Source organism: Mesoplodon bidens, assembly GCF_964165515.1.
Source record: "Mesoplodon bidens genome assembly, chromosome: 18".
Lineage (NCBI taxonomy): Eukaryota > Metazoa > Chordata > Mammalia > Artiodactyla > Ziphiidae > Mesoplodon > Mesoplodon bidens.
The window spans coordinates 20,125,249-20,136,498 of record NC_138175.1 but is presented as its reverse complement, the minus strand read 5'-3'; the positions used below and the strand labels follow the sequence as shown (position 1 = coordinate 20,136,498).

General features: G+C 50.1%; 1 protein-coding gene across 1 annotated transcript; it reads left to right on the top strand.

Moving 5' to 3' along the window:
* Positions 1 to 951: 951 nt before the first annotated feature.
* CES4A (carboxylesterase 4A) lies at positions 952 to 10,849 on the top strand (the record flags this gene model as incomplete). Its single annotated transcript, XM_081215765.1, is given in 7 exon segments — positions 952 to 1,009; positions 4,430 to 4,480; positions 4,483 to 4,630; positions 7,915 to 7,969; positions 7,971 to 8,272; positions 8,600 to 8,753; positions 10,569 to 10,849. Coding segments are annotated over 7 exon segments (864 nt in total). The 3' UTR covers positions 10,665 to 10,849.
* Positions 10,850 to 11,250: the final 401 nt, after the last annotated feature.

The following is an 11,250-nucleotide window of genomic DNA, read 5'->3' as shown; positions in this document are numbered from 1 at the left end:
CCCCTATTTCAAGTGCTTTACCTACATTAACGCATTTAACCCTCACTACAATCCTATGAGATAAGTACTATTATAATGCAGAGTTTACAGATGGAGAAACTGAAGTCCAGAGAAGTTAAGAGTCATACAGCTTGTAAGTGGAAGTGCTGGGATTCGAACCCAGTATTCTGGCTCAGAACCACTGCACTAAGCCATCGGCTGCTCTAGAGTCTTGTGGAACATGGTAATACCGACCGTGTAGCATATATCATATTCTGTAGATGTAACATCCTTCTTCACCCATCCCCTTCAGTCATGTTGGGGTGAGGCTGTTGTCAACAAGGCTATAGGACACATGATGATGTAAACAATTTTTTGTGTATTTTGGACAGTCTCCCAGACCAAATTTCTTGGTCAAAGGATGGGGCAGTTTTAAGCCTCTTGATCCGTGTTGTTCAATGACCTTAGGAAAGGCTGCATTATTCATACGCCTGCCATCGGAGGATGAAGGCTCCTACTTTTTCAACAGGGAGGGTATAACAGACAGGGACACTGATGTGTCAACCAAGACGCCAGGATGCAGTGGATATAAAGGTCCCCAAGCCATATCAGCACATGAGAATTTTGTAGAAAATGGTCTAAGAACCACTTCCACAATTCCTGGACCCCTCAGCCATTCAAGGCTTGAAAAAGAGAGTGTGAAGGGGGAAGAGTTAGGTGAGAGATTTTCTTTGGAGAGAGCTGTTGCCCCACTGTGAACAGTCTTACCTTTGAATGAAGATGAAACGACCCTCTGCACCTGTTCCTGCAGCTCCAGACTTGAAGTGGGCCTTCCCCTTTCCCTGACTAACTCCTCGTCCTTCACCTCGAAGACTGGATCTTCTCCAGAGAGCCTTTCTTCCCTGACCACCATCACCCAGTTCTGGACTCCCACATCATGATTGCTTGTGGCAGGCGCCAGCCAGCTGGAGCATGAGTTGGATTCTGTGCCTGAGCCTCACCCTCTGCCTGATGGTACAGACAGCCCTGGGTAAGCCCCCACCCCTTCCTGAGGGCATTGGGCAAGAGGGACATGAGGGACACAGGGACAGGCCAACAGCTCAACCTCTCCTGGGGACAGCAGGGCAGGGACATTTAGAGGTCTGGGCGGATGGGTGGTAGAGAGCTGGGAGTGTGGACATTTATATTTACATGTTTATAAAATGTATCCTATAATTTACATAATTTTATATGTTTATAATTTATGATTGTATATTTATATTCTTTATAAAATTAATATTATATAAAATTCGTATTATATTAGTATATATATATTAGTGTATGTGTGTGTGTGTGTGTGTAAAACCATCATGTAACCACCAACCAGATCAAGATCTAGAACATTTCCAGCACCCGACATGCCCCTTCCCAGTCAATACCCTCAAAGTAACCACTGTTCTGACCTCTATCATAAATAAGTTTTGCCCATATTAATGCATTAAAAAAATTTGGGGGGGGCCACATCACGGGGCATGCATGATCTTAGTTCCCTGACTAGGGATCAAACCTGTGCCCCCTGCAGTGGAAGCGGAGTTTTAGCTGCTGGACCACCAGGGAAGTCTCCACAGTAAAAATGTTTTTAACTTGAGGGAAACTTCGCTAAAACCACTTTTAGCATTTTGGCACATTTTCTCTTAGTTTTTTTATTGCATATTTGTATATAGCTGTGATATTAGCATGTATACAATTTTATACTCTGCTTTTTTTCACTTAAAATCATACCATAAACAGTTTATAACTTAAGTTTATAGTTATATTTATGTTGCCTGGTCCCCAGATACAAATAATGCTTCCCATACTCATGATAGCATATATGACCATATATATGAACCATATATATGGACCATGAACCATGTATATGGTTCATAAAAGTCTTTCTTTTAATGCGTTTCTGACTATTTTCATAAGGGTGGGACCCCTTATGAAAATAGTCAGAAACTATGTGAACATTTTATGGCTCTTATACATTTTGCCAAATTATTTTCCTGAGGTGGTGTATCAATTTATCCTACACTAACAGTATATGTGAATGTCCTTTTCATTGTATCTTTGCCAAAATTGGGTGCCATCATTTGTAATTTATTGTGGAAATTGTGACTCCTGGTTTTAATTAACATTTTATGACTACTAAAAATGTGGAATATTGTTTTCATAAGTGCTTACATATTGCCTCTGGGTAGCAGAGCTGGGATGGAGACCACTCCACCTCAGCTGCTGTTCAGGGGTGTAAAGCACTCTGTCACATGCTTAGGTGCCCCCAGTGGCTGGGGTGAGGACAGTAAAACACTACTGTTGAGAGCAGAACTCTGATGTGAGACCTGCTGTGTCACTTTGGGCAAGTTATATAACCCTTTGAACTTCCATTTCCACATTTGTGTAGTGGGAAAATAGTAACACTTACCTTATACATTTTTTAGGAGGATGAGGTAAAAGAGCATATAAGTGCCAAGCTATAATAAAGGCTCAGTCAATCACAGTCGTTGGCTATTCAGTAAGTGGACCCAGAATTCAGGGCAAATCTGGATAATATGATAGACCTTGGCCTCCGGGCTCTGTCCTATGAGACCTCAGGCTGGTCACTGATCATCTCTGGGCCTCCAAGCCTCACCCCACTCCTCCCAGGGCAAATGAGAAGCCTATGTGAGAGGACCATGTGAAAGGGCTTTGTAAATTGCAAAGGGCTACATACACAGAGGAGATTTGAGATGGCCCCTTGCTGCCACTGACCTGCCTCCATGCCTGAAGGGCCACCATTACAGCCAATCCTTTGTGCCTGGATATTGCTTATGTAAGACCAGGAGAGACCTGGGGATGTGGGCAGAGAGATATTTTTGGCCACCTGCAGCTGGGGTGTGAGGGTGTGTTCTTACCACACCAATACCAAATGCTATTCCAAAAAGCAGTTGCATCAAAATCTCCCAGAGAAGGTTGTATATCTAATTTCCTGATGCAACCTGAGATTCCCTTTCAGAGGGTGTAGGGGGGACCTAAGAATCTGAATTTCCCAATGATTCCCCCAGATGATTCTCATGCACAATCAAGTTCAGTAATATTTGGATCAGATTTGCCTTCTGTCACTTTGCAGAGTGAGCCTCCAGGGGACCAGGGCACAGAAAAATTCAGGTGTTTTTTTTTTTTTTTTTTTTTTTTTTTTTGTCATGTGGCTTGTGAGATCTTAGTTCCCTGACCAGGGATTGAACCTGGGCCCTCGGCAGTGAGAGTGCAGAGTCCTAACCACTGGACCACCAGTGAATTCCCAAAAAAATTCAGTTTTGATAAATGGGGAGGAGGAGAAAGAAAAGACAGGGGTGCTTCAGGAAGGGGCAACAAATGTGAGGTCTCAGCGACCCTCGGCAACAGGAGCAAGGCAGGGTGAGAGCGTAGAAGAAGAGGTGTCCGTTGGCAGAGTCTAAATTCAACTTGGTGTCGTTTGCATCCATTGCAAGAGCTAGCTATGGTGTAGGTGCTTGTAGTGTACAGATGTGAATGTATGCTACATATGGATACACTGTAACCTATATATAACTATACTTATATACATGTGGGCACACATTGTTTAAAGATTAATTAATTAATTAGTTTTTAACTTTATTTTTGGCTGTGTTGGGTCTTCGTTGCTGTGCACGGGCTTTCTCTAGTTGCGGTGAGTGGGGGCTACCCTTTGTTGAGGTGCGTGGGCTTCCCATTGTCGTGACTTCTCTTGTTGCGGAGCACGGGCTCTAGGCGCTCGGGCTTCAGTAGTTGTGGCACGTGGGCTCAGTAGTTGTGGCTTGTGGGCTCTAGAGTGCAGGCTCAGTAGTTGTGGCGCATGGGCTTAGTTTCTCCACGGCATGTGGGATCTTCCCAGGTCAGAGCTCGAACCCATATCTCTTGCACTGGCAGATGGCTTCTTAACCACTGCGCCACCAGGGAAGCCCTGGGCACGCATTTAACTCTTGTGTTTCCCCATGTTTTTTTTATAAATGAGCTGTGCTCTTATATACCCATGTGTGTATAAATTTGCATGTACATGTAAGTATTAATGCGAGTGTGGATATATGTGTGAGAATGCTGATATGTGTGTGATTTCTTCCCAGAAAAATGCCAGGCAGATGTTAGCAACAAGAAAGATATATAGTCATACCAATATCAGACAAACAGAAATCAAAATAAATGACACATTTATTGACATTAAATGATACATTAAATGACCAATGGAAAAGTATTCATATTACAGACATGAACTTTTACGCATCTACCAACATAGCTTTGAAATCTTAAATCAAATAATGATAGAGAAAAATACTAAGAGGAACACAGAAAAAGTAGACAAATACACAACTGTGAAAAGCTTCAAGCTGGTGCTGGTGCCCGTGGCAGATGGGCCAAGGTGTTTTCGGTGTCCAGGGTGACCCTTCTTCTCTCTTCCTAGGTGCCTTGCACACCAAGGAGCCTCTAGTGGTTACCAAATATGGGACCCTCCAAGAAAGCAGTTATACGTGGGGAAGACACCCATCAATGCCTTCCTAGGAGTTCCCTTCTACAGACCTCCTGTGGGTACCTGCAGGTTCACTGCCCCAGAACCCCCAGAGCCCTGGGAAGGAATCAGAGATGCTACCACCTATGCCCCAGTGTAAGAGCCAGAGGACTGTCAGCTGCGAGGTGGGCAGACCCTGAGGAAGGCGGTGAACCTATGCCTGCCTCTGGGCCGGGGTTTGAACAACTCACTGAAAAGAGTGCTCTGTGTGGCCACAGGCAGTCCTGGCAACCATTCTGGGCCTCAGTTTCCAAACCTATATAATGAAGTGGCTGGTCCAGATGGTGTTTAAGGCACTGATAATGCTGTTCTTGATTCTCTCATGGGAGAGCTCCAGGCAAGGAGGAGGTGCATACTGACTGTGCCCCCAGGACCTGCTGGGGAGCTGAGTTTCCCTAAATGTGTGTGAGGAGTAGTACACACACACACACACACACACACACACACACACAGAGTGAATCCTGAGCTCTTCCCTCTTCCTTGGTGCTTGAACCTAGGAACAAGCCCACGTGGCACCACCAGCCCTTCCCCGCAGAAGGAGGCCAAAATGGGGAGGGCATGGGCTCAGTCTCAGTTTTAATGTCCCATGGTCTCAGTGCAACCTCGAGCTGGGCTCAAGCCCTGAATCACATGAGCATGTTGGGACAATGGCTGCCCTTTGACGCACTGGGCTTGGCAGTTTACCAAGAACAAGTGTATTTACTGTTTACCTAGACCATTGAGTAACCCACTGTCCAGAACATTCTGTGGTGAACATTAACAATGTTCTGCATCTGTTGGATAAAGTATTGGCTTTAGGAAAATGTCTACTGTGAGAACCTGGGTGTCAGGTGATATAAAAAACTACAACTACCACACTGGTTGTCTAGTTGTTAAAAACACGGTGTCCACTGTTAGAACACAACTGACTGTTACTAGAACACTGGCATGTTGGTTGTTAAAACACTGGCCATCACTGAGAGAAACCAAGGCATTCTGAACATTGTGTGACTGTTATTTGGAACTCCCTGGATCAGGTGACAGAACATGGAATAACTGTTGTTAGAACCCTGAGGATCAGGGGTTTAGAGATTGGGGTGTCCCTTGCATAGAAGTCTGGGTGTCAGTTGTTGGAACATTGGCCATGAGCTGTCAGACATTGGCTGTTTGGAACACAGAGTGTTAGGTGTAAGAATGTGTGGATGGCTTAGAACAGACTGTGGGGTGGCAATTAAGGGGGGAACCGGGAGAGAGGAAGCCGTTACAGAGATGGTGGCTTCGACCAGAGTAGTTACAGTGGAGGTGGTGGGAGTGGTCAGGCTCCAGATTTATTTTGAAGGTAAAATTGACAGGATTTGCTAGAGAATTGGATGTGAGCCACGAGGGAAGAAGAATAATCAAGGACAATAACTAGTTTCAGGGCAGAGCAGCAAGGGGAATAGAGGTACAATTTACTGAAATGGAGAAGACTAGGGCAAGAGCAGGTTTGGGCAAAACAAGAGTTCATTTGGGGCCATGTTAAGTTTGACATATCTAATAGATATCCATGTAGAGATGTGGGGTAGGTAGTCTGGATAAATGGAGCTGGAAGGAGACTGGTCATCAGCAGGTTAACAGTGTGAAGCCCTAGGCCTGAAGGACAGCAGCTCAGGAAAGAATAATCAGCATGAAAAGAGAAATGAGGGTTGAGGCCTGGGGCGCTCTCCAGCTTAGGCCAGGAAGAAGAGGAGGAGTCGCCTGTGAGGTGGCAGAAAAATCAGGAGGGTGGGATTACAGAAGCCTAGAGGAGGAAAGCTGTTCAAGGAGAGTGTGGTCAACCAGGGGCCACCAGGGCAAGTAAGATGATGAGAGAGATTTAGCAAGATGGAAGTCACTGGTGACCTTGACGAAAATGGCTTTGGTGGTGGGTTGGGGACAGATGCCTCAAATGCTTATAACCCCTGTTCTAGGCTGAAAGAGGCCTGGTTTTCCTGCTGGGATGCTGCATGTGATTTATTGGACAGCACCCTAACAACATTAGCTGCTGCCGAGAAGTCAAGCAAGGAAGGCCAAAGACAATCTGTAGAGACAGAGACAAGCTGCCTCCTGGTGACCTTGGAGAGGCTGGTGGGGGTGGAGGGAAGGACAACTTGTTGAAACATTTGGCCTTGAGGGGAAGAGAGAGATAGCATAGCTGTTGGAGAAGGTGGCTGGTAGAGGATAGGTTTGGACCAAGGTACGTTGCGCTGTTGGGAAGGACTGAAAGGGAGCAGGTGGTGCTCTAGGGCTAGGGAGGTGGGAGTGAATTACACCTACGTACACACACACACACACACTGAAGACAGGCTGGGACAAGAGAAAGGAACAGAGGAATAGGTAGACAGGGATTCCTGCATTCAGTCAAATGGGCCCAGCCCCAGCTGTTATAAGAATAGCCACCCTCAGGCCTGGGCCAGCAGGGAGAAAAGGCAAGGTGGACCAATAGCCCAAGCTCCATAAGTATACCAGATGTCCACACAGTGCAAGGCACAGGGCCAAGTGCCAGGAATCAGATGAATACACCTCCATCCCTGCCCTTTGGGAGTAAAAACAACCAATCAAAATAACTCCAACCCAGCATTGTAGTCCATGGTGGATAGAGCTTTGGGAAGCACAGAGCGGAAAGTGCCCAGCAGAGGGGGCACCACTTAAGCTGGACCTTAAACGTGAGTAGGAGTTTGCTGGGCAGAGGAGAAGGCATTTGGTAAACAGAACAGAAGTACAGGGGCTTGCAGGTGAGAGGCAAGGGGTCATGTGTAGTTGGAACAAAGAATGGCTGGGAAGGAGACGACTAGGTGGAAAGGAGGGCCTAGGTCAGTGTGGGTGAACGAGGGCAGGGGGAGCCAGGGAAGGTGATCAGGAGGGGAATGACGTGGTCAGATCTGTGTTGTCTATCAGTCTCTCTGGCCAGCGTGTGGAGGATGAGCTGCAGGGGAGATCAAGAGGCAGGGGCAGAGTCCTGGCCAGAGTGGTGGCGGCCTTCACAGGGCAGCAGCCCTGAGATGGACAGAGGGGGCCTATTCAAAGCTTGTTTGTGAGGCAGAACAGAGACTGAGCGGAGGACAGGGCATGAAGGAAAGGAGGTGCCCAGGGCACCCAGGTTTATGGCTTGACAGCACCAGCATGTCTCCAGCAGGAGCAGGGAACCGCTTCCCAGGCAGACCCATAAGGCAAGGCACAGGCAGGGGGTGCCAACCTGCCTCCCATCCCTGGACCTAACGTTGGTGAAGGCTGCTAGGACACGGATACACACACGCACACACATACACACATATTGCCTGGATTTTGCTTTGGGTTCGGGTCCCTCACTGCAGAACCTGGGTTGAAACCACTCTCCCCACTATCCTGGCAGCGCTGGGCCCCGACTCACATCGTGCCCACAGGTGCCTTCAGGAGTCCTGGGGGCAGATCACCTCCATGTACTTCAACACACGCAAATAAATACAAGTGGCTGCATTTCAGTGAGGACTGTCTGTACCTGAATGTGTACACGCCAGTAGGAGCGCTCGGGGACCCTCTGCTGCCTGTGAGTACTCAGCCTTCAACCACGCACCATCCCACTCAAGCACCCCACTGTCCTGCTCAGGCCTCAGCCCTTCTCGCCCGGGTGATGGTCTGGTTCCCAGGACACGCCTTCCTCGTGGGCTCCGCTTCCACGTATGATGGCTCCAAATTGGCGGCCCGGGAGAAAGTGGTGCTAGTGCTTCTGTACCACAGCCTCGGTGTCCTGGGCTTCCTTAGGTGGGCGGGGCCGGGAACCCGAGGAGGGGACCAGGGGCGGGGCCTCCTCTGGACTTGGGCTCAGGGAGCGGGGAGGAGAGGATTGGGCGGAAGGAAAGGGGCACGGCCTATGGGGCGTATCCGCGTGAGGGGCGTGACAGGGGCACGGTCTAATGCTTGCTGGAGCAGACAGGTGCTGGCTACCGCCTCAATGGGGCGGCGCCCAATTATAAGGAAGGACATGCGGTGGTAAGACCCAGTCTCTGAGGGACACAGGGGGCGAGGCGGGAGCCCCCAGCGCCCAAGCGTCGGGGCTCCGGACCCTGATCGTGAGTCCCGCGCGCTCAGCACAGGCGATAGCCAGGCCGGCGGGAACTGGGCGCTGCTGGACCAGGTTGCAGCGCTGCGCTGGGTGCCGAAGAACATCGCAGCCTTCGGCGGAGACCCAGGCTGGGTGACCTTGTTTGGCCAGTCATCAGGGGCCATGTGCATCTCGGGACTGGTGAGTGCAGTACCCAGATAGACCAAAGCAGGGACGCAGGCCCGTATGGCCTACGGGTTCTGCACAGATATGTGTGAAGATTTGCATGGGCAAGAACATTCCGGTCCACAGACCTGCCCTCACCCCTGCCATGGGTACCGCCCCGCACAGCCAAGGATGTCCATTACATTCAGGGAGCACTGATGAGAAAACCAAGCCAGCCCAGGAAGGGCAATGCTAACACTATGGATGTGGTGGGCCATAAAGATCACCCAGCACCTCCTGCCCCTCCACGTTCTCCCAGAGCTCTATGCCTGAAACAGAGCCCCCCATCTGCCCTCTGGGCAGGGTTGGGGCCACCGACCAGGCCTGGGAGTCAGGCCTGGGTTAGAGATTGGGCTTTGCCCCTGACTCCTGGGGTACCGCTGACCTGGAGTGTTCCTGTAGTGTGGGTGTAAGGTCAGGTGCCCTGTGAGGGACATGTGGCTGGGCAGTGAGCAGGGACCACATCACACAAGGCCTCGTGGGCCACAGTAATAATGCTCAAACACTGGAGCACATTCCATGTGCCATTCACTCTTCTAAGCACCTTAGGTGAATTCATTTGTTTAATTACCTCAACAATCCAAAAATAAGAGTATTCCCTTTCTTCCCTCTGCAAAAAGAAAAGTCTTCTCTACTCTACAGATGAAGGAAGTGAGGTCCAGAGAAGTTAAGCAACTTTATTGAAAATGTACTGGAGAGCAGGGAAAGATTTTTTTTTTAAAGATCAAGTCTTGTATTTATTTATTTATTTTTGGCTGCGTTGGGTCTTCGTTGCTCCGTGCGGGGGCTACTCTTCGTTTCAGTGCGCGGGCTTCTCATTGCGGTGGCTTCTCTTTCTGTGGAGCACGGGCTCTAGGCGTGGGGGCTTCAGTAGCTGTGGCACGCGGGCCCTAGAGCGCAGGCTCAGTAGTTGTGGTGCACGGGCTTAGTTGCTCCGAGACATGCGGGATCTTCCCAGACCAGGGCTCGAAGCCGTGTCCCCTGCATTGGCAGGCAGATTCTTAACCACTGTGCCACCAGGGAAGTCCCAAGCAGGGAAAGATTTTAATCAGGGGAGTGACACAATCAGATGTGCATTTAGAGTTGGCTCAGTCTGCTGGAACTGGGTTAAAAAGAAGCACAAGCAGAGGCTTGGAGACCAGCTTGGGGTGGGGGGTGGCATATCTAATGGGGGCTGTTTCTGAAATAGAGGTAGAAAGGATGGACAGTAGAGGATGGCTGCAGAGTGATGCAGGAGGCCAAGTGGACAGGACAGGGGCAGCTGCAGCATACGGATGACCAGAGGATAGAGGGAAGGCCCCTGGGGCTAGGTGGATGCTATGGGTAAGGGACAACACCCAGCTAGGGAGTGGCTGGAGCAAGTTTTGGGCACATGAAGTCTGAGGTGCCCAGGGGACAGGATGGGGGTTTCAGATATGGTTGTTCCCTCCAACTTGGGCAGCAGAGAAAGGCTAAGAGCTATCAGTGCAGATAATTGGGGCCCTGGGAAGCATATGGCCCCCTGTCCCACACTGCTAGCCCAGCAGCAGAGGGAGGCCCTTTTTGGTTGTTACACCAGCAGAACCACTATAACAACACTAGATCCCCTCTGGGACCCCTGGGGCCCGTTGCACAGACCAGAACAAGGATGCCCAGAGACAGGACGGCACTGGCTCTAGGTCTAGGACTCCAACCCAGAACTCCTGACTCCCTCCCAGCTTCTGCCCTCTCTGGGCGCCTTCAGGCTGCCCAGCCATGGCCAGTGGTCCCCACTTTTGCATCTCATGGGTGCAATTCTCCCCACCTCTGCAGATGACATCACCCCTAGCCTGGGGTCTCTTCCATCAGGCCATTTCCCAGAGTGGCACCACAGTGCTCAGAGTCTTCATCACTTCATCACCTGGCTGAGGTTTAGCTGGGCTTGATTCACCCCAGTGCCTACAGGGGACATTCTGCCCTGAGGATCCAGGCTGGTCCAGACCTGCTTCTGAGGGTCCCTCAGCTCTCCCCTCCTCAGGCTTTCTCACACAGGTCTAGGGAAGGGAGCGTCTCCAAACAGCCACCCAGAAGCTATTCTTCCCCAAATTAGAGGGAGAGCAGCTGAGCAGAAGCCAGTCAGGCTGCAGCAGCTGCGAGGATCCTAAAGGACTTTGGGAAACCCTAGGACCTTCTCTAGGAATTCAAGCAAGAACTCCGGTAGGCAGCCTGGATGGTGAGCTGGGCCCCTGCCTCCCATAGTCCCTGCCTCATACCCTCCCCATCCGCCCCGGAGGGTACCTCTCTTCCCGTCTGCTCCTCGCAGATGGCACTCCTGCATGAGGGGGTTGGAGAGGGCTACGCACTGCCCTGTCTCCACCCTGTCTTCATGCCTTCGCTGGGATCCCCCGATGGCCACCCAGAGTCCTTCTTAAATCCCCTGCCAGACCCTACCCCGCAGGGAGCGGTTCTCAGAACTGATTAGATCTTGGTGAAGACCCCAGGACACTTCTGTGGC